Source organism: Sardina pilchardus, chromosome 9 (genome assembly GCF_963854185.1).
Source record: "Sardina pilchardus chromosome 9, fSarPil1.1, whole genome shotgun sequence".
Taxonomy (NCBI): Eukaryota; Metazoa; Chordata; class Actinopteri; order Clupeiformes; family Clupeidae; genus Sardina; species Sardina pilchardus.
In genome coordinates, this window is record NC_085002.1 from 15,032,117 (window position 1) to 15,058,030 (window position 25,914).

Sequence of the window (25,914 nt, forward strand, 5' to 3'; positions counted from 1 at the left end):
TTCGCTGACAGAGCACAGCGCGGAAGGCTCTCAGCCGGAGCGCGGACGGAGCAAAAAAAAAAGGGGTGGACGCAGGGCAGGGATGGGCTCCTTAGTCCCACACACTTCACAGGCCACTGGAGCCCCAGACGGCAGGGGCCAGCAGGGACCAGCAGGAGGTGTGTGTGTGTGTGGGGGGGGGAGGGGGGGGGGGGGAGGGTGTTGGTTGTGGTGGGGACATCCCTCAGTGCCTCCGCAGCCTCATCCATTACGGGCCAAACCAGCTCAATCACAGGCGCTGACTGCGGCCGGCCAGACAAGGACAAATGCCACGGAGCAGGAGTGGACCGTGAGGAGTCCATCTGTCAATGATTCAAAATGGAGGAGTGATTTTGGCTTATGTATTCAAGAAATACCTTCTTATACCCAACAAACATTCACATACAAGTCAGTAACAGTTATTTTTAAAGGAATAAAGTGGACAAAATAGGGTACATCAGCTCTAGTCTACTATATGAGCCTACTTGATAATATCTCAGATTTCTGGAACCAGCATTGTGATTTTTTATGGGGACGAAGTCCAGAGAAAGATGTTCCACATAGACAAACAACAGTTAGTCTTTGGTTGAACTGCGGACACCAAACAGTACATTGAAAATGTAAATACTGCTGTCTCGAAGGAAAAGACAATATTCCACAAGTGGCTTTCAGCAGGACCTTCCTTTTACTTGCATTTTACCAGCAACTAGAAGAGGGGACTAACAGCCCTACTTTAAACATCAGAGCCAGATATGTTATAAAATGATTCTCTCTTTAATTGTATGCGACATCCACAGCGAAAGACGGGAGAAGTAGCTAGAAACAACATTTTTCTTCCAAATGGTTTAAACTAGTGCAAATATCTTACATACATTTTTAATGTGTTGTTATAATCCTATTCAACAACCCTAATTAGAGCTGCAAAATGACTTCAAGAAAAAAAGAGAGAAAACGGGGAGGGGGGCGGGGGGAGATATGATCGTGACTTGACCCACAAGAGCAATTTGACAATAGTTTGTGATTCACGCCTTCTGTGTGTTTTGCGTCCCTTCTCATGAATATAAAGTCACTCTGGTTAAGAAGGCAAGGAGCAGTACGACTCGACAGCCTCCCGCCTCAAAAGGACATCCAAGCACTCTTCCATAAACACACTCCCAGTGGTGGGCAGACAGAGAGAGAGAGAGAGAGAGAGAGAGGGAGGGAGAGAGAGATAGAGGGGGAGAGAGAGAGTGAGAGAGAGAGAGAGAGAGAGACGGAATGCACATTCAAAAACTGTCAGGGTGCAGCAGTCTTGTCTTAATAGCGTCTCTGTTCGCTAGGAGAGGATGGTGAGTCTTAACGGTCACCCAACGATCAATCCCTGTTGGTGGCGGTGTCCTTTAGGTGAAGAGAGTTCATGTTTTGCACGTGGTGTTACGCACACACACACACACAGCCACACACAAACACAACCACCATTTTGTGGATTTTGGTCTAAATGGTTCACAGTATGGTTCCCATCTAGGAGTCTTTGCCCTGGTGCCCAGGTCAGTTGGGTTGGGTAATCCGCCAGAAAACTACAGGGATACAGTCTAGTCCAGACAGGCGCTGTTCTCTCAGTTCATATGTGGATCCATGGGCTTAGGCTCACACTGCAGATCCAGCTGATGTTATGACATTTTCTTGCTATCGTGTGACCTACAAAAAAAGAGGCATTAAAAGACTTAAAAGGGTGATCTGTGATTCTTACATCAACAGCTAGTGACAGAGAAAAGCTAAAACAAAATAATTGAATCAATCCCACCACTGATATAATGAAATAATATGATATAACATTAGCCAACAAACAAATGACAGAAAAACAAAGTGAGAAATAAATAACATGAATCCATGATGTAACAGAGGATCAATATAGGGACTCAGGGACCTCTGAGCCTGAACAGCAGCGAGGCCGATGAGAGGTGGAGGAGGAGATGGAGGCAGGAGAGTGGAGTAGGAGGTGGCAGGTGATGGGGGAGGGACTGCGCCACACAGCAATGATCTACTGTGGCATCTGTAACGGAGACGCGTCTGCTTCCACGGTGAGCAAATGCAGCATTGATGCTCAGTGATGCAGCAAGGAGCACATGCTCTGCTCTCTCCTCCTCTCTTCCTCTCCTCCTCTCCTCCTCTGCTCTCTCCTCCTCTGCTCTCTCCTCCTCCCCTCCTCTCCTCATCCCCACAGGAGGAGGGCGGGCGCGGGGAATCCTGCCCAACGCAGCGAGCGTCGACCGCGCCCGCAGATGGGGGGTCATTAATTCCGCCGAGTGCCCGGCTCCATCCGTCACTCACGCGCTGCCTTTTTCGCCGCTCACCAATTTAATTAGGACTCTTAATTTGAAACCCTCGGTGGAAGCCGCCGCCGTAATGCATTATAATGAATTCGACAGATGTTCCGCTGTTATTCCGTCTCTCTGAGCAATTACTCTTATGGCGTTTTGCACCTTCCTCGCAACCTTTTTTTTTTTTTCTTCTTTTAATATCTCACCTGTGAGAGAATTATACCTGCTCCACGCGCAAGCCCACTCGCCCCACCCAGCAAATTAACTTTCACAGATCGACAGACTACAAAAAAAAGTCGGCAACGGGGGCTTCATTTAAATCAATTTGTCTTGGACGTGGATATGAGCAGACCGGTTGCCTGCAATACAACACATTTGTATTTTCAGCAAGTCCACAGTACCGGCGTCTGTGTGGAGGTATAATTTGACGGCAGCGCGGTTTTTTGTCTGTGTGACTGTTCACATGGTTGAATGTGCCACTATAACTCGCATGCCTTTGTCGTTCGATTTTGATTGATTGTCATAAATCACAACATGTTGTTGCTTCTTTTCATGATGAAAAGTGTCTCTTAGAGAGATGATTGGTCTTCTCTCCCTGCTGATACATTCACCGCGTCTCCATTTAACCGGTTCGCTCTTTGTGCGGAACAGTCCCCTTACCTTTTGAAAAGTTGTTTGTCGAACATTAATTGAGATGAGAGAAAGCGCTGTCGATGCACTGAACTTCAAAGGTGATAAAAACGCACCACGTGATAGGCGCTGGTTCTGCTATCTGATTCTCACTATCTGATTCTCCGGGGAGTCTTTGGTGAGAACTCTAAGATCTCTCCTGTTATCGCGAAGTCCCTGCATAATTTCCATGTTTAATCAAGTTCCCTCACTTTAGAGAGTAAACAGTGTGATTGCGGTAAGCAGGCACTTTATCTGCCAACCCCTACCCCACAAAAGACATCTAACAGAGGTGTGAGTTTGGCACAAAGCCCCACCCCATCCCCCACCCCCCACACACACAGAGACACACAAGGCCACAGACATCTGTTATAGGCTGTGTTACGGTGCCAGAGCTCTACATCTGTCCAAACGGGTGGTCCATGTGGTCAGTGTGTGTGTGTGTGTGTGTGTGTGTGTGTGTGTATGGCTGCGTGTACAGTATGTGGCTGTGTGTACCTGTGGGTGCCTATGTGTGTGTGTGTGTGTGTGTGTGTGTGTGTGTGTGTGTGTGTGCGTGTGTGTGTGTGTGTGTGTGTTTGTGTGTGTGTGTGCATGTACCTGTGTGTGTGTGTGTGTGTGTGTGTGTGTGTGTGTGTGTATGATTTGTTGTTTGTGTGTGTGTATGTGTGTGTGTGATTTGTTGTTGTGTGTGTGTGTGTGTGTGTGTGAGTGATGTGTATGTAGACAAAAAGGGCAGGGCAGGGCAGGGTAGGTGTCCACTCACCTTGGTGGTTTTGACTTTGTTTCCAGTGGCGCAGGACCAGCCAGTGAGATCAGGAAGCACTTTGCACTCCTCGCCATCCAGGCACGGGTGCATCTGACACCACCACTTCTGCGCCACGATGGACACTGAGATGACAGGGAGAGAGAGAGAGAGAGAGCGAAAGTGAGTAAGAGAGAGAGAGAGAGAGAGATCATAAAAAAGTGAATACTTTTAAGAGATAATGGAGCTGGGTATGGGTGTAGGAAATGAAAGGGAAATTGTAATGGGCTGAATTCCCCCTTCAAAGTCACCATAGCTAAATATGCTGAGATGAGGTGAGACAGCTGAAGTCAAACATCATAGTTCAGTATGCTGAGAGTGAGACAGCTGAAGTCAAACATCATAGTTCAGTATGCTGAGGGTGAGACAGCTGAAGTCAAACATTCTTAAAGACCTACAATGAATGGAGTCAAGGCAATACCAAATGTCTGGATTGAATGGTTAAACACACTGTGAATATACAGTTAGACGGAATGGCAGGTAAATGCAATCTAATACTGAGGACAAAAGCTTTCATTTAACAGAAACCATGCCTGTGCCTGTGCCTGCATACATCATCATGCAGTGTTACTGTAATCTCCAAATAGACTGTGCTGCTCCCTTTCCCAATAGCCCACATGCCTCCTGTCTCTCCTGACTGCTGTGTGTGTGTGTGTGTGTATGTGTGTGTGTGTGTGTGTGTGTGTGTGTGTCCCAGCAGCCCACATGCCTCCTGTCTCTCCTGACTGCTGTCTCTTTCTCTGTGTGTGTGTGTGTGTGTGTGTGTGTGTACCTGCGTGTGCATCTGTGTGTGTGTGTGTGTGTGTGTGTGTGTGTGTGCGCGCGCATAATGTGTGTGCACCCATCAGGCAGTCTGTATGTCTAGACAGGCAGGACCAGCCCCATGCCTGCCTCTCCTCCACACACTCACTCCGGGCATGTCCTGTCCTCCGTAAGCATTCCCCCAATCCAACTTTGATAAGCCTATCAATTAAAACACGCTAATGATGCTCATTGAGAAGGCACTCTCCCGATGAGTTCTCTTTTTACGGCCCATTGTTCCACACAAAAGAGGGTTTGAGGCAGGGGGAGGAGGGGGTGTCTACAGCCAAATGGGCTTTGAACGGAATTATGCAAAAGAACACGCACAAATCCTCTCAAGCATCGTGTAAGAACCCCTGGCTGAGCCGTGGAGATGACGGGAGAAGTTCATTCTCTGTCTCTTTCTCTCTCTCTCTCCCTCTCTCTTTCTCTCTCTCTCTCTCTCTCTCTCTCTCTCTCTCTATCTCACTCACACACACTCCCTCTCTCACACACACACAAACATACTTTCTCTCATACACACCCTCTTTCTTTCTCGCTTTCTCTCTCTTCCTCTCTCTACCACAAGAATGAGAATAGGGAACTAAGAGAGTATGTGTGTGTGTGTGTGTGTGTGTGTGTGTGTGTGTGTGTGTGTGTGTGTGCACGTGTATAAGCAAAGGCATTTGAAAAAAAAAGAAGAATTAGCAATAACGGCTAAGGGTGACAGCAATTCCCGCTGTTATGATGCATGACGCAGGCAGTGGTAAGTGGCCCCGTGAATCAATGGCTGTGTAATTGTGCTTAATGTGATCCTGGTGACGTCTGCTGCTCCCGCTCCTATGGAGACGCTCCTGTTCTTCTGCTCACAGCACCCTTGAGTGCCCCTCCGTGATGCACTTGAGCTTGGGGGGGTGAGCAGGAGGCTCCATGCCCTACACAGACAGCTTCAGACTTCACTTCCACACACAGCAGCACCCAGACACAAGGAAGCACCACCCGTGCACACATATGGGGGGTGGGGGGGGGGGCGTTTGAAATATGAATGGCACGCAGTAAATCTCTTTTATAATGCATCCAGGCATCAGTTACGATCATGTCACCTCACCACAGAAACAACTCACAACATTAGTGTTGGAGGTATTTTCGAAAAAGCTACACAGCAGTAGCTACCTAGCAGCATTTTTGGTGGCTTACCAAATAAGAGAGATACTTGTCATTGAACACAAACACGATACACAACATGTCTGCAGCGTTCTGCTCGTTTGAGATGGTCTGACCAGAAACTGCCCTGGTCTCTGTGGCACAGACACAAATCCAGTGGCAAGAACTATTCGAAGTCACCCAGTAAATTGAAAGAAACTCTGGCGGTATCAAAGCAGGGGAGGTCATCAGAGAGGGCAAGGTGAGGTGCAAGGTCTCATGCAGGTAAGTGTCAGAACTACGGAGGGTTCATTTGCGCAAATCCTTTCTTTCTTTCTTTTTTGTCAAACATTGTTTTCTTTCGGATGCTTAATTGGGGTTCTGACCATTCAGCTGGGTCTGGAGTTAAATTTAGTTACCTGATCCCTCTCTCTTCGACTGATGTATGTCAAGTTTTTGAAAGGTTCAACTGAAACTGTAGAAAGTTAAAACAGAGAAAGTTCCTATCCTTGGAGCTAATGAGATAACCACTTGCCACTGTCCACTGTCCACTGTCTACTGTCAGGGCCCTCTGTTAGGTATGGCCACGATTCCTGTTCTCATGGCAGCCACCGTTGTTGAAATGTTCCTGACACCAAGTGGTCACTTCCCACATTGCAGGCAGTGGAGTCCTCTCTACAGAGCCACTCACACACATACACTCACACACGCACGCACGCGCGCACGCATACACCAGCAGTGCCATACCTCATGATGTCATTAGGGCGCGCACGAGTTTGCATCTTAATTTGTTGGGCATCTTGCTAAGGGCTGCTTGATGGGACTCTCCACAGGCGGCGGGAGATTGATGGAAGGGGAGGGGTGCGAGCGTTTGCCTGCCGCTACTGCTGCTGCCACTACCACTGCTGCTGGGGGCTCACAACATGGTCTGTTAGCTGTGCTTCAGTTCATCTATTACACAAACATGTTGGCAAAACAAATGTGCATAGCACAATATACCATCTGCTTCACATTTATGTGGATGTGTAAGGTTCTGTGTGTGTGTGTTTGTTATTGTGTGGGGGGGGGGGGGGGCTGTATGTGTGGGTGTGTGGGCTTCTGTTGTGCGACCGTGTGTGCAACTATGTGCTATGCTATGCTGCTCAGTGGTTTTTTTAGTCTATTTAAGATGTGTTAAGTGGTAACTTGTGTATGCAAACCATGTATTCAAACACCAAATACGCCTCTAATTCACACTCTGTTTGAGTCGGCTGTTGTAATCCATTTAAACCAAGTAGGCATGAAACACGTTAGCTATGTAAGATTACTTCAAGCAATTAAAAATAGAAACTCTTGCCTTGCGCCCTACCACCCACAACACAATGCTTGTGGAACTGGCCATAAAATCACATAATGGCCAAGGAGGGACAGGACTCTCCTGCACAATATTGACTGCATCTGTAACCACTCCCCTCACAAAGGGAAAAGTAAATGCTCTGGTGCATGTGTTTGATAACAACGTGTTTTTATAAACGGGAACGTGATAATAAGCACGCAGGTGCAATGTGATGAAGTGTGAAGAAGCGGATGATGTAATCATTTTTAGCTCATAGATGTTAAGATTTAAAAATACTCAAGCACCCAGTCTTGTGCAAGAGCTGAAAGTTATTATTTTCTGAAAGTTTTATACATTTCTCCATTGGCAGAATGTCCTGTTGACTCTTTTCCAGTAGCAGTGGATAGGAGCTATACCTCTCTACGTCCAAAATAAGGAAAAATAGCCATATATATGTACTCTAACTCAAAGTGTGGTTTACATACTGTACACACACAATCTTTCATGTAAAAATATAACACAAACACAAACACAACACGACAATACATAAACAAACACACACTCACACACACACACACACTCACACACACACACACACACACACACACACACACAAACACACACACACACACACACACACACACACACACACACACACACACACACACACACACACACACACACACACACACAGGATAGAATCTGATTTACTGGTTTGCCTGGGAGGAGCACAGAAGAGGCACCTTAACTGAGTGCCAAAATGGGATTCACCAGCTGAAGCCCCATGGCATTAGGCCTGTTCCAGTCACTGAGCTGGCCTCTGCTCAGCCACATCCATCTCCTTCACACATGATTTAGTGAACACCCTAACCCTAAGAGCACAGGGCAAACACACACACACACACACACACACACACACACGCACACAAACACTCTTCCACACACATACAACTACTGTGAGTTACTGTGAGCAAAAACTGATAAGAGATCAGAGAGATACACTAAGACACACTAAGAGATTATACACTCAGGGGTAGATGTGCTATCAACATGGTGTGGTATGAGCAAACAGGCCGAACTTGGGCTGCCACAGACTGCCTGTCACAGGATCTGAGAATGCCGATTTGCGCTTTTCTGTGTCATGCTAATGCATATGCATTCATAGGAGGGTCAGGGGAAAGTTTAAGTTTTGTGAAAGAAGATGGAAGGAGAATTGTAAATTACCCATTAGCCTATATATTACCCTGTATGTAGGAAAACTGCCTGTGAAAGTGAAAGGAAATATTTCCACCTTCTACAGTTTTTTTCAATTGCTACCTCACTAAAATGAAATGCATAGCACAACTATTTAAACTGACACAGAGAGCAAAACATCTTCTCAAATCTACAAAAGTCTAAACACATTTTCTGCTTGGTTCGACAAAAATCTGGTAATATGAATGAAGTGTGTGCCATTTGGTGCAAAAGTTTGATTTTGATAATGCTATATTTTGGTTGCAGTGCTTCATTTTGCAGTTTGGGCGTGTGGTTTCGTGAATTGTGAAAAGTATTTTGATAAAACCAGCCTAGTTTGCAAAATTGTGTTTTCAATTTTGAAAACACTGAAAGCAGGTTCAACCAAATTGCAATCAAAAGCATCAGTATAGATTAGTAGCAAGAGTAGTTTGAGTGCTTCATTAAGTGGAGTAGAATACTGCTCTACATTATCTCTGCTTTTTGACATCTTCTTATCATGTATTGTATTTCCTGCCCACTAAACTTCTGATTCAGCTGTGAGCGGTGCTAATTGCGTATAGGGGGCGGAGAAAGGCGCTGATTAGCCAATGAGCTACAGGTATGATAGGCAACACGTAGAATGAAGAGGCACAGCGTACGCTTTCTGCAGGCTGGCCATGGCGCTGATACCGTTGCGTTCGCAAACGTACTGTGTATCTGCCACTCAGTGTGCTAACCACGTGTCGAAACACAACAAACAAATAATTGTTCACAAGCAAGGAGCTAGACTGAGAGTAAAAGTTAAGATGGAGAAAGTACAGAAAGAAAGCAGAAGAGGGAGAAAGAAATAAGAGAAATACAGTATAATGAGTGGAGAGAAATAAAAAAGACAGCTAGCTAAAAAGGCACAGAGAGAGAGAGAGAGAGAGAGAGAGAGACAGTGAGTGAGAGAGAGAGTCAGAGAGCGAGAGAGAGTGGCTATATACAGTACGCTTCCATGCACACCATTTTCCGGTTTTATTTGGAATAATGACAATATTCGGCTTGCGCAGGAGTCATGTAAACACCTTATTCTAGATGCCACAACTCGAATAAGGTCATATTCAGAATACTAAAATCCGGAGTAACACCCCTAACATATGCCTCATTTAACCGGAATATTATGGCATGGAAACTAGGGCCGGGACTTTAGCGCGTTAATTACGATTAATTAATTACACAAACATTAATGCGTTAAAAAAATTGACGCATTTTAATCGTATGCCTATTTATTTTTGCACCGCGGAACGTTTCTCACTGGATGAGTTTCAGACGGACCGATTATACTGGAGCACCAAGTAACGCGCATGAGTTCGGTTCAGACAAAACAAACCACAGTGGCACAGTGAACATGAACAAAGAAGCTGATGTGACCGCGTTGGTTGGCCCCGTGGATGGGAAATGTGGTTACAAAAAACGAACGGATGGAAGCGTAGATAAGAGCATGGTTGTGTGCAAGTATGCAACAAGGACGTATCACCGCAGGTATCACCTCAGTGCAAAACATAAAGCAGCTAGCTGCTAGCGTGGACAAAGTATTGTGATACACCAAACACTTGAGGGAAACCTCTGAGCTTTATTTATTAAACAAATAGCAACCGAGTTGCTGTTACAGCCACAACTCACGCTTATAACAGTAATCCACCGCACCTAATTCCATGTCCAACTTTCATAGACCTAAAAGAAACTTCACACTCAGAACCGCATACAAGCACACGCGCACACACGTAAACTCCGCCCCCCAGTTCCTCTTAAAGGGACACAACAATTTCATGAACTCAACTCAAGGTAACAGGTGACACAATTAACAGGATATCACAGTATTATAGTTTATGGTATTGCTACACTTTATGGCAAAAATTGCACTGGTCTGTTGGACTTATTAATAAACAATATTTTTGTTGCTTAAGCGTAGGCCTATGTATTCAGTCATTATCCAATAGTAGGCTATACTAAAAATCCATGTGAAAAAAAATACTTCTCACTGTTCTCAGGTCATATATTTATATACAATTAAAATGCGATTAATTTCGATTAATTAATTACAAAGCCTCTAATTAATTAGATTAATTTTTTTAATCGAGTCCCAGCCCTAATGGAAACACATTAGTCGGAAAATGTCCCTTTCAGAATATTAAATTCCATCTGCGAATGTTTGTGCACAGAATTTTGTTGGCTTGCTTTGATGCTTTGACATGTTGCAAACATAGCAAAAACTGTAGCAGTTTATGCTTCTTAAGTGAAGAGGTTAATTCACGTATTAAAACTTGGAAGTTTAAATGTCAAGATGGAATTTATCGATGGGTGAAATATGGTATTACTCCAAGAGACGCAGGTTTTACGCGCACTAGTGACTGATGAGGAATCGATTAAAAGCCCTCAATCAAAGCGGCCTGTTATGAGGCTAAAATGCAAAACAACAGCAGATCTAATCTGGCCAAAATTCGCTTACGTTGTGTCATGAATGAAATTCAGGGACAGAGACTGCTGCACCCCGCTGCTTTATTCAGCTGATTAACAAATAAACAGAAATATTCCGTTTCTGCTTCACATGGAAACATCTCATTCTGAATATTCCCATAACCAGAATATGATCATTAGTCAGAATAATATGGTGTGCATGGAAACATACTCACTGAGAGAGTGACAGTGAGAGAGAAAGATGGTGAGAGACAGAGACCACGTCAGAGAGAAAGAAAGAGAGAGTGAGAGAGAGACGGGGAGAGAGAGACTGAGAGAGAGATTGAGAGAGAGATAGTAAGAGAGAGAGAGAGATACTGAGAAAGAGAGATACTGAGAGAGAGACAGTGAGTGAGAGACTGAGAGCGAGAGAGAGACAGAAACAGTCTGGAGGCAGAGAGACAGCAAGGAAGTGTAGAGAAGAAGAGGGAGAGGTTGAGCAAGGGAAAGCAGAGAAAAAGATTAAAAGAGAGAGAGAGAGAGAGAGAGAATGAGAGAGGGAGAGTGCTCGCAGTGAGAAGCAGCAGGGGAACAGAGAGAGAGAGAGAGCTCAAGTAGCTCGCCTCACACTGAGTTCCTCCCGTCAGAAAGTGCACCGTGGCCCGATAACTATCTAAATCCATTTACGCTATTGTATTAGATTAGGCCTGCTCCTCCAACATTGCACTGCAGAGCTTGAAATGACCTGATTTAGACGAGTATTGACTCAGGTCGGTGATACCAGCCCTCGACACGGGTTAATGCCGTATAATAACTCAGTATAATTCTCACCAGTCAAAAGCCACGGGCCTGAATAAATATGGTTGACCTCTTTGGCCACTTTTCATTGGACATAATAAATTTCATTTTTTTTTCTCAATTGGGAGACAAGACTGGGATGGTGAGGTGGGGATGAGACATGCCCAGACACACCCTCAGGAGCTCGCCTTTAAACACCATCCAAGCGTTTCATTAACATGGGAAGGTGGGGTGAGACAAGCCTCGGAACGGGCTTCTTCTCCGGGAGGAGGCCCTAGGGAAGCACTGGGGGAATCATAGGTGAAGGGAGATGGAGATTGAGGTTTACACGTGGCCGTCTGTCCACTCAGGAGAAACGACCTGACAAATCAGATTTCGTGTGCAGCTACTGATGACGGGGGAGAAGGTCAAGGATTCTCATAAAAAAAAAGGGGAGAGAATGGCGATTTGGCCCTTTAATTTTCCTTTAACTGTGATGACTGATTGTTAATATCTTTGGAATGTACATCCTGACAATGATAATCTGTACTCATCTGATCCACCATTAGTGTGTAGTAGTGGTGTCAAACTTGCACACACTAAGAACTTAATTGGTCGAAGTAGTTTTAATTTACAAGCAGATACTTATAGTCCACATGGGACCAGTGGGTGGTGTGGTGTGAAACCGCTTTTACAATAAACAGTTTATTGTTCTATATAGACCGTTTGGGAGTTAATGTGTTCTATCTCGGCAACAGTAAAGGAAGGGTGAGAGAAGATCTGTCTTCACCCCTCATGATGATTAAAAGCGAAGATCCGAGTCCTTTTTTACTCTCTGCTGAACATGGTGGGGATGACATACCGCTACTTACAGCAATTGAGTCGTTTTCTTTCTTTTTTTCCCTTTTTTTTAAAACCAAATATGATGCAACGGGATGTTATTTGTTATGATTTCTTTATTTTTACCCTTTTACTATTTCTAGTGCATGTGTCATTTACATCTATATTTGTTCCTTAAGTGCCAAACATGTTTATAGGTACAGTATATACATTTATTATGCTAATATTCAATAAAAAATATTGATGAAAAAAAGGCTAGGCTAATCAACTAGGCCCTGGATCCTTGAGACGGAGGTGAACCTGAGCTGCACTTGTGATTTCCTGGTCAGTGGGCATTGGCATCAGCTGCTCCCTACAGACCCTGATGCCACCCTCTCTGATGCCACCCTCCCAGTTACAATAGGCATATGGTGGAGCTGGTGTAAATATCCAGCAGGAGGACCCCAGAGGCTCTGCTCAGCTAAGGGGCCACTGACACAGTTGCAGGGGAGTCCTCAGCAAACAGAGATGAGGAAATAGATAAAGCAGTAAATAAATATTCTCTCTCTCTCATTTACCTCTTCCTCATGTACTCTACCTTCTCTCCTCGCTTCATCCTTTCATCCTCTCTCTCTCTTCACTTTGTCTGTGTGTGTATGAGAGAGAGAGAGAGAGATAGTCTCTCTATCTCTCTCTTTCTCTCCCTCTCCCTCTCCCATGCACCTTGTCCGTCCCCAGACACCACTATTCTGTTCTCTCAGCACAGCCCATAATAGTTTTTTAATGGCCCATTCCCTTCCTGCAGGTTAAAAGAGACAGAGACTGGGCCTGATAGTCCAGGTTTCGCTCGGGGCTCATGAGGGGAATGCAGAAGGTAGGTAGTGATAAAAAAGAAAAGAGTAAAAGCAAAGAAAAGGAAAGAATTGGAAACTTTCTCTGACAAGAGGTAATTACACCGACCTTCACAGACACATTATTTATTCCCTCTCAAGTGGATGTGGGCAAAAGTTGGCCAAAACAAAAAAAAAATAGAGCTAAATTACAAAGTAAGATTTTCATTATGGCGCTGAAAAGCCACCCCTGTAAAAGTTATTTATGTTCAAAACAGTGCTAACGGCTGCCAGAGAATTTTTATTCTGGCTGAGGTGTTGGACGGAATGTGAATGTAGAAAGCGCCATCCAATGGCCAAGTCTAGCAACAGCATGCTTTAGCTGTTTCTACTGTTTACGTAGCACTGGGACAGGTATGGTATTGCATAATGTTGTATCCTCTATCGCTGAGACAGAATGGTGTATCGGAGTGTAACTGCGCCTGCAGTGAGGAGAGATGACGGCTTTCATTTGGAATATGATTACCGAATCGAAAGTAATGCACAGAGCAAGTTGAATCAAAGGAAGGCAGTCATATTTGATGACATCTTTTCACAGAGTTATGGGGAGATTCAGTGCACAGCTTTATCTGTGTTTTGACAGAAAATGCTGATATCATCCTTGTCTATTTTCTCTGAGTTCAGTTACAGCAAGAGCCCCTTCACTTGAAGACTACAGTAAAAATCCAAAGTCAGTCTGCACTGTGGGACATGAAGAACTGCTGGCTAGCAAGAGGCCCAGGATGCTGAGACTGAACTGACCCTTTCTTAGAGGAGAGGCCCAAGGAAGGCGAGAAACAGTGACTCTCACCACTCTTCTCTTTCTCTATCTCTCTCTATCTCTCTCTCTCTCTGCTTGATGCTTTCCCAGAATAGCATTGTTAGATATCTCAACGGTTTTGTATGTTACCAAGATTCCTGTGATCCTTTGCAACAGCATTAAAATCATAAAAAAAATAGTTTTCAATAGTTTTACGTTTCAGCTAATTCTAGTTCTACACAAAAAATCTAAGTTAATATGTTTAGAGTGTAGGTCATTTTGAGGAATTGACCCCCACAATCCTGTGCTAGCAATGTTGAAATAATCAGATATAGTTATCAGGGTGTGCATTTACAGTACTGTACAATACTGTACAATACTGTATCTGTATTGGCTGCGCTGGTGGAAAGATGTGATTAAATGTGTGGATGCTGGTAAATGACGAATGGTCAAGGCAACAGAAGAGAGGGCCATTGAGACCCACCTGACTATATGCATACATTCTCAGTGCTGTCAATGTGAAACTGCTTAGTCAAGCATAATTGATTAGCTCACCTAGATGTCAAACCGTTTTGGCTTCAATGCTGATGGCAGTTAAATGTACTGATATGGTTTTATGCACAGTGAACTTTATTGAATTGATTTGATATTGATGATTTAATTGCCTAAGGTCACTATAAATATACAGTAAACATTTGAGTTTCTGGTACTCAAATCGATTATTTGTTTTTAGCTTGAACAGATTGGGTAAATAAATTGAAAATGTTGAGGTAGTTTCCTCAAACATTTTGAATTCATTCGACTTGTCCGGGTTGTACAGTGTATGAGTTTCTCTGTATTGAGAGAGCGAGGGTGGGGTGGGCTGGGGAGTGTAGAGGGAGAAGTGGTAATACAGGACCCTATGGCTGATGGAGGTCAAGACCTCCGAGGTCTCACATAAGGGTGTGGAAGTATGGGAAATAACAAAGCTGACCCCCTTTTCCTCCTTGTTCCAAGAACACAGCAAAGCCAATATGCCCTTTAACCTTGCACAGACGTAGACTCCGTAACCATGTACTACACTCACGCGCTACACACAGGGCTATGGACAGAGCGGGAACACCTGAAGAAAATGATAAGGAAAAAACAACGACAAATATTAACAGCCCCGACCATGGTGTGCAAGAAGAATTCCTGTTTGCCCTTGGTTATTATCAAAAAAAAATACCAACGGTCACGAAACGCGACACTCCAACAAAACCAATAACGGTTTTCACTTCTGCGGTTTGGGTTTCACATCCGAGGACAACTGCAGACCAGCATGCTGCATGTTTCATCTTATAATATACACATGGGGGCAAATATGAACAGGGGAAAGATGCATTAGACTGCTGTGCACAAACCTCCTTTAATGTCACATTATCCACTGAAAATGAGATAAGGGCCATGCAGAGAACATACAGACTTTGGGCGGCTGGAAAGGCCACCTTCAAACTTTAAGATTAAAAAAGACCCAAGCCTTAGTGCACTTGTTGCACATCACTGACCAAGTACTTGAAGATGCTGGGCATTCTTCAGGGCTAAAAAATAGCTATTGCAGTGAGAAATGTGACTAGTAGAAAACAAATGGCTGAAAAAAAATGTTTTAAAAAAAAAAACTCATACACATCACATACAGTATGTGCATACATGCATATGCGCGCGCGTGCGTGTACATCTGCACACGGACACACACACACACACACACACACACACACACACACACACACACACACACACACACACACACACACACACACACACACACACACACAGCAGGCAGGAGCTTTGTCTTTCACCTTCCACGCAGGAGGGCTGTGCCCGTGTCGTCCCGGCGACCTGGCCTGGGAAACAGGAGCACTTGACAGTTTGGGAGCGCTCCTCGATCTTATTCTTATTGCAGCAGCGGTGGATGGCCACCACCTCACACGTGCCCTGCTTCACCTGGTAGTGGGCTGAGAGGAGGAGAGGAGCCAAGGAGAGAGAGGGGAAGAGGGGAAGGGAGGACAACAAACAAAGGATAGAGGAGAGGAGAGGAGAGAGAGAGAGGAGAGGAGAGGCGGGGAGAAGAGAAAACAAGGGCAGAGGACAGGAAGGAAGAGAGGGAAGGAAGAGGACAAAAAGAGGAGAAAAGGAGTGAGGCATTGCATTAAATGACAGAGTTCGCTCTCTTTTTCGTCTGCCGTACTACCCACTAATAGCACACATCTCCCAGACCACTGAAATAGCAGCAGAGCTGTTCACTAGAGTGAGCTCTCATCATTTACACATGAAAACAAAAGAACAGATGAATTATTTAGAGTCTCTCTTTAAAAAAACACAGAATCATCCTAAAACACACACACACACACACACACACACACACTCACACACACACACACACACACACACACACACAAGCACACTCCAGCCAAGCAGCTCTCCACACTCCCTTTGTCATCTGGTTGTAAATTCAAATGTATGCATCGGCTCTGCCTCCTCTTCCAGCGAGTTCCATCATTAACATTAAAAGCGAAAGCCTCCTCTCCAAAGTACGCAAGCTCATGGTGAGGACTGAGAGGGCTGCCAAGATTCATTTAAATAAAGTGTGTAAATAAACTTCTTTTAAACAAAAAGCAAAAAAAGAACCCAAACAAAAGTTGCTACATATGGAGTTTCTTGGTGCTTCATTTGGTTCTCAGTGGTAATAAACCACTTGATGCCACTTAATCATCTATTTTTGATGAGCGTGCTGGTGTTTAACAGGATACTGGAGCCAGGCCAGGCCTGAGTGTCTCTAGTGGCCCTTTCTCACTCTTGTCCGTGGTTCTCAGAGAGAGAGAGAGAGAAAAGAAAGAAAGAGAGAGAGAAGAGAAGAGAGAAAAGCAAGAAACAGAGAGTGAGAGACAGCACAAAAGGGAGAGCGAGAGAGAGTTAGAGAGTGAAAAGATTGAGAGAGAGTGGTGTATACATAATAAATACGACTTTGACTCCCACTCGGTAAATAACACAAGAGCCTCACAGGCTGAGAGGGTCTGTCCAAGGAGAGAGTCTGCCCTCCCCGGTGCCCGAACAGAAGCAATGAAAAGGGATGCCTGAAATTAGCCGGGTGACCACACTGGCGCCTCGGGAGGGGCGCGATGGATGCCAACAGGACAGGACCAGTGTGGATGGCAGAGGAGGAACGTAGTTGCGTCAGCCGTGGTGGTCAGGGGAGAAGTGGAGGATCTCGGCAGGGACCGATCAATGTGGAGAAGCTGAGCTCAGGGCTGCGGAGGTGAAGAAGGCTGAGAGTTTTCTAGCGTTCTTGTTTTTCATTTTCCAAGCTGTTTTTTTTTTACTTTTTTTTTTTTTGGAATAGCGTGTAGCTGTGAATCCAAACCAGCTGCACTTGAAGGCTGAACAAGTAAACATGCAACGTCTCCTAGTGAGGAAAGAACTGTTACAGTACAAAATTTCCACACAGGAAATCTCAAAGACTAGCGCCTCGAACAGCAATTTTTTATTCATATCGATAGGCTTCTGTGTGTGTGTGTGTTTGTGTGTGTGTGTGTGTGTGTTTGATAAGAGAATCACTCGATTCTAGCAGGACATTTCATAGCCATACAGTGAGCCTAAACAAAGATACCGCTCTGCAATAGCACTATGATGGAAATGGTTGCCTACATCCTCCTGGGAGACTGTGTGTTAGCTCACAGAGTCTGAAGAAAGAGAGTCCTTCATCTCACTAGGTACACACACACACACACACACACACACACAAATATCTTTTCACATGCATACACATGCTCTCACATGATACCCAGTCTCATACCCTTCACAGAGAGGTTTCCATTGGGAAGGGGTCATGACCTCTCTTCCCCCAGCACAATGCAAAGTTTGTTTGTCCCCTCCTCAGGGACGGCCGTGTGAATGTCTCCTCTCCCTCTCAGAAGGACACGCTTTCATCGGGTCCATTTTCTGTTCATTTCCCTGCGGACTGCACAGCCCAGGCAGATTAGCCAGCTGATAGCACCTGCACCTACACTCATCCTCCCCGACCACAACAGCACTGGTGGCACATCTTCAAAGCTGAGGCTTAGATATGAATTAGGAGGTGCTCTCTCTCTCTCTCTCTCTCTCTCTCTCTCTCATACATGTGCACACACTCTGTCTGTCCTATCTCTCTAGTCTTTCTTTGGCTTATTCATTGTCTTTCTGATTCTCTCCTCCCTCTCTCCCTCTTTCTCCCTCTCTCTCTGTCTGTCTTCCTCTACTCCCCTTCCTGTCTCTCTCTCTCTCATACATGTGCACACACTCTGTCTGTCCTATCTCTCTAGTTTCTTTGGCTTATCCACTGTCACTTTGACTCCCCTCCCTATCTCCCTGTCTCTCTCCCTCTCTCCCTCTCTCCCTGTCTCTTCTACCCCCCCCCCCCCCCCCTCTCTCTCTCTCTCTCTCTCTCTCTCTCTCTCTCTCTCTCTCTCTCTCTCTCTCTCTCTATTTCGTGTGCATGGTGATTGCTTCTGGACGTCTGGGACGCGGCTGCACGTGCTGCTCACTGGCCCAGCTCTGTCAAGCCCACCGTCTCGCCAAGCACACGGGCGATAACCCGGCGAGTGTCGGATGAGGACGAGGGAGGCAGAGAGGGCGTGTGACAAGGGACCCAGACGGGTAATAAGGAAGAAACGAGAGGGGGAACACACTGCTCTGCACACACACACACACATCCCCCCACCCACCCCAGACACACACACCGATTCATTTCAGACTTTAAATGACAGAATAGGACTACCCACGACTTTTTACCCTCCAAACGTATAACGACAGATAGAGCACTTCTTCGACAAAAAAAAGTCCATTTCAATTCATATTTGAAACGTTTTTGCATTTCTCTACATGTGTGGTTCCTGTACCAGAATAGTGTTCATTTTCTGATGGGTTTTTCTTTCTTCAATAAGAGGCATCTTAGGTTGTGCACATAAATTCATGAAGGTCATCGAAACTCAACCCTTAAAATCTGGCTTCACCAGGCTAGTTTACCAAGTCAAATTCCATGTACTGCATGAGAAAACCGAGGACCTCATGGGGTTCAAAGTACCTACAGCACATCAACTACCCCCCCTCCTTTTCTCTCCCTCTCTCCCTATCTCTCTCCTCTTCTCTCCATCTTTCTCTCCCTCCAAAACTGCAGTGAAAATGCACTCCTCTGTCTCTAGTTAGTGTGGCGTCTTGCATCATGTCGGCACGGGGCACAAGTGTATGTGTGTGTGTGTGGTGTGTGTGTGTGTGTGTGTGTGTGTGTGTGTGTGTGTGTGTGTGTGTATGTGTGTGTGTGTGTGTGTGTGTGTGTGTGTGTGTGTGTGTGTGTGTGTGTGTGTGTGTGTATGTGTGTATGTGTGTGTGTGTGTGTGTGTGTGTGTGTGTGTGTGCATGGCCGTGTGGTTGCTGCTGTTGCTGCTGCTGCTGCTCCCCTTTGAGAGGCACGGCCTCGTTAGTGTGCTGGGGACCGCGGCGGAGAGGAGCTGGGAGCAGGTGTGTGTGTGTGTGTCTGTCTGTGTGTGTGTGTGTGTGTGGTGGGGGGGGGGGGGGGTGAGTTGTGTGTGTGTATGGGTATGGGTGTGTGTGTGTGGGGGGGGGGGGGGGGGGGGCACAGAGGGGCGGACGGCCCTGTCACAGGCAGCACTGAGAACAAAGGCACCACTGCCTCCTGCTGGCATAATGAGGTCACAGGGGCAAAAAGGGCTTCTGCAAGGCCTCTGTGCACTCTTTCCTTCTCTCTCCCTTTCTCTCTCTTGTTTTTTCTCTCCTCTCTTTCTCTCTTTCTCCAGTTACCTTTTTTAGCCTCTTTTTTTTAACTCTCTTCCTGCATTTCTCTTTTGGTCGTTCAGTTTCTGTCTGGCCCTTTTTCATAAATTCACACACAGAGATCTCTGTGAAATACTGTTTCCTTTTCAATCAGCAATTCTTCACCACCCCACTGTCAGCAACCCCAAGGTCACAATCAACACGCTGCAGAATTTCTACACTTTTCTTCCAAATAGAGTAGCCATGGAGAGAGAAAGGGAAAAGGTGAAAAGGAAACAACTTCTTACACCTTCACACATTCACAGACTTAGACTTGTCATCCTCTTCTCTCTCTTTCTCTCTCTCTCTCTGTCTTACACTGGGACAAACAAAATCACATCTTCCCACATCCACAGACACAGACGTGTCCTCCTCTCTCTCTTTCCCACTCTCTCTCTCTCTCTCTTACATAGATACAAACAAATTCACACATTCATAGACTTGCCATTTCTCTCTCTCTCTCTTTCTCTCTCTCTCTCTCTCTCTCTCTCTCTGTCTCTCTCTGTCTCTCTATCTCTCTGTTTGTCTGGTTCAGTCCACTGATCCAGAGTCAGTTCTAGCTTCAGGGGCTCACCATTACCTTGAGCCTACAGCACACACAGAGCCTGATCTGGGATATGTGCTGTGGATCACCTTTTTCATTCATCACTCATCACTCGCCTCAATCTCTACAAAGAGCAGACAACGCACAGCTGAATCTCTCTGCCCTAAGGGGAATGAGATATCTATGGTATAGAGATATGTATTGTATGGAGATGGTATGGAAGAGGAATTCCAGGGGAAGAAAACATTACAGTAAGCACTTTATGACATGACTTGTTTATAGAGATGTTATAATGATGTTACACATATGTAATAAATGTATATTCAACACAACTAAATACCATAGGCAAATCAGAAATTACATGATTAGACTGAGATACTCTGAGAAGCTCCATTTTTGCTGTATCACGAGCTTAAACCAGTAATATTTTATTTGATCTGTTTAAAGTGCATGTGCATGTAGGAGACATTAATGAATGCGCTTATCTATTTTACACCACATGGGAAAAAAAATCAATAACCCAAATGCTGAATAAAATTGCTCATCAGAGACTCCTTTAGCGGTGCGGCTCCTGCATGTACTCAGCCCACGCAGTGGGTTTTCTCCATTACTCGCATAGCTCATACAGCGTCATTGAGAAGTCTTTGTAAATATAAACTGATTCCACCCTGACAGCCCGGCACACACAACATACCCCATCCGCCCACGGCGTGACTAACACCCGGCTTTTCCACCGCGCCCCGCTCCTTCTGGGATCTCTCAGCGGCGTCGCCGGCTGGGCGCTACGACGGCCTTAAAGTAATAAATCTGAGATTGGTCTGGAATCAAACGAGATTTCGAGCGTGGCTAAACGTTGCTATTCCTGTACGCCGCGCGGTGGCGGCGGCGGCGGTGGTGCCGGGGAAGCGGAGTGGCGTTACCTTGAGCTGATGGGGCAGCCAGGCGATTGATGTATTCTGACAGGCCCCGGCGAGCTGGGCCATTGTGCAATTTATCAAAAAGCGTGTCTTTCTGCTGTCAATAGCCAGCCGCCGTGTCCTCTCTCAGAAAGACCAGGCATTTACCACCGAAGAAAAGCACCGCGTGACCAGAGACAGAGAGAGAGAGAGAGAGCGATGTGAGATGTGTGTGTGTGTGTGTGTGTGTGTGTGAGTGTGTGAGAGAGTGTGGGGTGAGTGGTGGGGGGGTGGAAATCATGGATCAGAAATCGTGAGGGATGTTTATGCTGAGGAAAAAAAAGTCTTTGAATTAGGAGAGAGAGGAGTGTAGGCAGGTAATCTAAAGAACCGGGAGAAACTGGATGGCAATGTAAAGTGACTATCATGAGCTGGGAGAGTGTTATTTTTATGTACTTGGTTTGCAGTGTTTTTCCACTCACATATAGTCATGCCCTTCGCCTGTCTCCCTCTTTCTTTTCACTATATCCACCCCCCCCCCCTCTCTCTCTCTCTCTCTCTCTCTCTCTCTCTCTCTTTCTGTCCTTCCACCTCTGCCATGTCCTGTACACACCATCAGTCAGGCTGACGCTACCTCGGTCCTCAATTTAACAACTCCCAGTCAGCCAAATCATTTAGATTTATGCAAATCTAACAGGTTGTTTGTACGGCTGAGTGACCTGATGCAGGCAGCTCATTTATACGCAAATCTATCGCTGATAAAAAAAAAAGAAAACCTCTCTCTCTGTGTGTGACCACAGAGCCCCGTTTGTCAAGGGAGTGAGGGGGAGAGAAAATGAGAAAGAGAGAGAGAGAGAGAATGAGAAAGAGAGGGAGAGAGAAAACGAGGAAGACAGAGAGAGAGAATGAGATGAGATAGAGAGAGAGTATGTGTGAGTGAGAGAGAGAGAAAGAGGGAGAGAGAATGAATGAGTGACAGAAGGAAAGAGGGAGAGACTATGTGAGTGAGACAAGGAGAGTAAGAGAGAGAGAGAGAGAGAAAGAAAAAGAGAGAAAAAGGCAACGGGAAGAGAAAAAAAATCAAATAAATAAACCACTCTTCTCATTTCAAACAGCTTCACATTACACAAATCCTCCCTGTCGAGTGTCACCTTAATGCAGCAATTCAGCGCGCCTGCATTCACAGCTGTCACAGGCACTAAATGTTCTCCCTGCCCCCTGTAACAGTCAACTCCACAATAATATTCACTGCTCTGGCCAAAAGGAGTCTGATAGCACCAGTCCACTCACATGTACCTGACAATGGAATCAGAATCAGACACACCGCCGCTGATGCGAAGGAGAAGATACCGTCGGCATAAACATCACAAGGGGCTACACCTGGCTCCTCCTGTTGGGCTGTGGGAAATAAGTGGCACACGCGTGCAGCGAATGGAGAATTTGCACATATGCGAGGTTGGCGATTAGGTCAGGCTCCATGGCGCCAGATCCGGTGTGCGTATGCGCGGCGGCGATGCCCTTGGGATGATGTGTGTGGCGCTGACGAGAAGCGCCGCGGGCGGCTCACTGACTGCACAATGGGACTGCATGGAACACTAAACATCACTTAGCGTCGAGTGCCATGGATCATGAAAGGCCAAATCGCCCCAATAAACAACCTCGTGACAGCGCGGCTTATGAGCTCTGGCAACAGTGAAACCAACAGGAGGGCAAATAACGTTGGGGGGGGGGGGGTAACATAATGCGTGAGTTTAATTGGGTGCAGAAAAAACATCAGCGCGTGTCTGCGGCTGCAGTGACAGCACGCGTGACCTTTGACACCTCACCCCCTGACCCCACCACTCCTAGCCTCCGCTACTTTGAGCAAAGGTTAATATGGTGCAGTGCCACCGGCAGCTGATACTGTATGGAAGTGCAGGCAGCTCACACACACAGCACAAATTGGGCTTCGCTCCTGGCTGAACTTTGACTTGGGTACCTAGGTGACAGGAGGCTGATGACAAGACAGGTGTGTGTGTGTGTGTGTGTGTGTGTGTGTGTGTGTGTGTGTGTGTGGTCTACATTACTATCATTATTATTTTGTGAGCTGTTTTCACTGGCCCCAAAATACAAATATGTAATATAACATCCATTATTGCACAAGACACTCAAACTACACAGACAAGACAGAAAGACAGAAACGAACTAAGAATTTAGTCCACCTTCACTTATAATTATCATTCAGATCTACGACTCATTAAGAAAGATTTGCTTCGTTTTAGGTAACTGTTTTTTGCCAGATGAACCCTCTGCACATTTCATTTTTAGAACTTTAGAGACACCATGTGGCAAGAAATAGTACTGCATACAGCAGTAAAAAAAAAAAAAAAAAGAATGCTCAAAGCAACCATGCCAGTGGCAATCTATATTCGAGGAAGCCTCACTGTCACAAGGACAAATTTACACATTTAATCCCTCTCCCAATTAATTCTCAAACGTTTTCCTCAGTCAATTCTCTTCCCACACAACAACAAAAAAAGCTGCACTGCCAATTAGTGGGAAGCCACTAACAAAGAGTGAGCCTGGCGAATACAGTGAGTGAGCCATTTCTTCAAACAAAATGTGATATCTGAGGGGAGAGGCACCCAGCATGACCTTCACAATAGACCGAGGGTGTAATTAACGCCGGCCCTGACATAAACTGCAGCTCAACAAGAAAGAAAAAAAAGAGAAAAGGAAAAAAATAGAACAAAATAGAAAAAAAGGGGGAAAAAAACTTTCCATCACTCCGTCAAACATGAAACTGGACTTAAGTATCAGTCAGGAGGTAGGGACGGCGCCGTTGGCCTTTTCTTGGACTCGTGCAAGGTCACCTTGCATTCAAAACAAGCCAAACAGAAGGAAGTGGGGGATAATTAAGAGAAACAATAATAAGTAAATGGAAGAAACTGTGACATTGCAGAGAGGGGACTTTGCATAATATGAATGATTCAGTGAAAAGTGCCCTTGTCTGACCTTTATGCATTTCTAAAATATTTATGTTCCTCTGGTCACTTCCTTCGCCACGAGGGGAGCCATCATGAATTATGCAAATCGGAATTAGTTAGCTTGTGGGTGTCAATTAGCGTAAGGAAGTGGACATTATTTTAGCAGGCACTGGCTTTTTTCAACAGACTACGAGTGTGTGTGTGTGTGTGTGTGTGTGTGTGTGTGTGTGACAGAGAGAGGAGGCTAGGCGAAAATGAGGCAGCTTAATACTCCACTTAAAGCCATGCATATTGATACGCTCATTACGCAAGTGTCCTTCCTCCAACTCCGCACACTGCTAACTGTGAGGACATGCTCTAGGCAGAGGAGGAGCAGGACTTAAGACCCCCACCTCTCACACTGGGTTACACAAAAAAAGTCTCACACAATCTGCCAACACACAAACTGCAGAGGACCAAGCCCTGCGGGCAGCTACGTCCTTGTGCAGCATTCGATTACATCCTCCCATACGTCTTGATATAATGAGGCACAGAAAGCATCGGACGCGACATCATGTCCCCTGCGTCCGCCTAACGTATCGCCTGTGTCCATCCAAACCTTTCTTCTACTGACCAGCTGTAAAATGGAAGCTCCTACAATACATCTAATGGTGTCATGCATATCTATTTACAGTCTACTGTACATCCGTTTGTGTTTGCAGATATTTGCAAACGTTGGCAAGACTGGGACAAATATATTTAGCGACCCGTCTCGACACTGCGCAGTATTTTTCTCATGCATGCCCACACCGGGGTGATCGGCCTTAATCTCGCAGAGATTATTAGGGAGTAGGGGGTTTGTGTGGAGGTGTGTTTGAGGTGTTTCATTACACCTGCGGTGCCTCCCGAGTGCCTGGTCTGTGTCCTTCATCAGAGGCTAATTAACCTCGGGGTGGGGTGGTGGGTGTCAGGGGCGGGACCTACCGGTGTGTCCCCGTAGGTAACGGTTGCCCGCGGACACCGGCCGGCAGTAGAATGTCACCACGGTGATAAGGAGGACAACCTGCAGTGGCCACTGCACCGACCTCCCCTTCAACTTCATCCTGAGAGAGGAAGAGGAGGATGGAGGGAGAGAAAAATGGAGAGAGAGAGAAACAAAGGCAAAAGGAGGGAAGAAGGAAAGTGAGAGACTGAAAGAAACGAATGAAGGGTAGGATACACTCACAGTTGGTCTTAACACATACACACAAGTGTCAAAATGAGATGACAGGCTTGGGGATTACAGGTTGTTTGTGTGTGTGTGAGTGTGTCTGTGTGTCTGTATTTAAGTAACACCTACAAATCCCAATCCCAACTCCTCTCTCTCTCCCTCTCCCTCTCCCTCTCCCTCCCTCTTTCTCTGCCCCTCCTCTCTCACACTCTCTCTCTCTCTACCCCCCCTCCTCCCCTCCCCTCCTACCTCCCCCTGTAGTCTGTTCTCAGCTCCAGCAGTCTCCCTCTCTGCTGACAGGTCCGGTACTCTACGGCAGGCCAGAGGCGGCCATGTCTCTCCACAGGTCCTTGGCCACGTCCACCTCTTCCTCCTCCTCCTCCTCCTCTCCGCTCCGCACCGCACCGCACCGCTCACCTACAGCACACCACCTATGGACACACACACAAGCAGAGAGAGCAGTGGTTACAGGATGTGTTATGCATAACGGTTTGCTTGTGTATTGTTGTGTGTGTGTGTGTGTGTGTGTGTGTGCCTGTGCTGAAAGCCCAAATTGGATCTTTGAATTTCATGGACGTGTGTGTGTG

At 45.9% G+C, this 25,914-nt stretch overlaps 1 protein-coding gene across 1 annotated transcript in view; it reads right to left on the reverse strand.

Moving 5' to 3' along the window:
• Window positions 1-587: 587 nt before the first annotated feature.
• tafa4b (TAFA chemokine like family member 4b) overlaps window positions 588-25,914 on the reverse strand; it is a 39,197-nt gene continuing 13,870 nt past the window's right edge. Inside the window, exons 2-6 of the mRNA XM_062545896.1 lie at window positions 25,577-25,758; window positions 25,102-25,220; window positions 15,727-15,882; window positions 3,754-3,878; window positions 588-1,695 (exon numbers count right to left, since the gene is read on the reverse strand). Of these exons, the coding sequence (XP_062401880.1) occupies window positions 1,684-1,695; window positions 3,754-3,878; window positions 15,727-15,882; window positions 25,102-25,219 (411 nt within the window). The 5' untranslated portion in view covers window position 25,220; window positions 25,577-25,758 and the 3' untranslated portion in view covers window positions 588-1,683. The remainder of the gene's footprint in view (window positions 1,696-3,753; window positions 3,879-15,726; window positions 15,883-25,101; window positions 25,221-25,576; window positions 25,759-25,914) is intronic.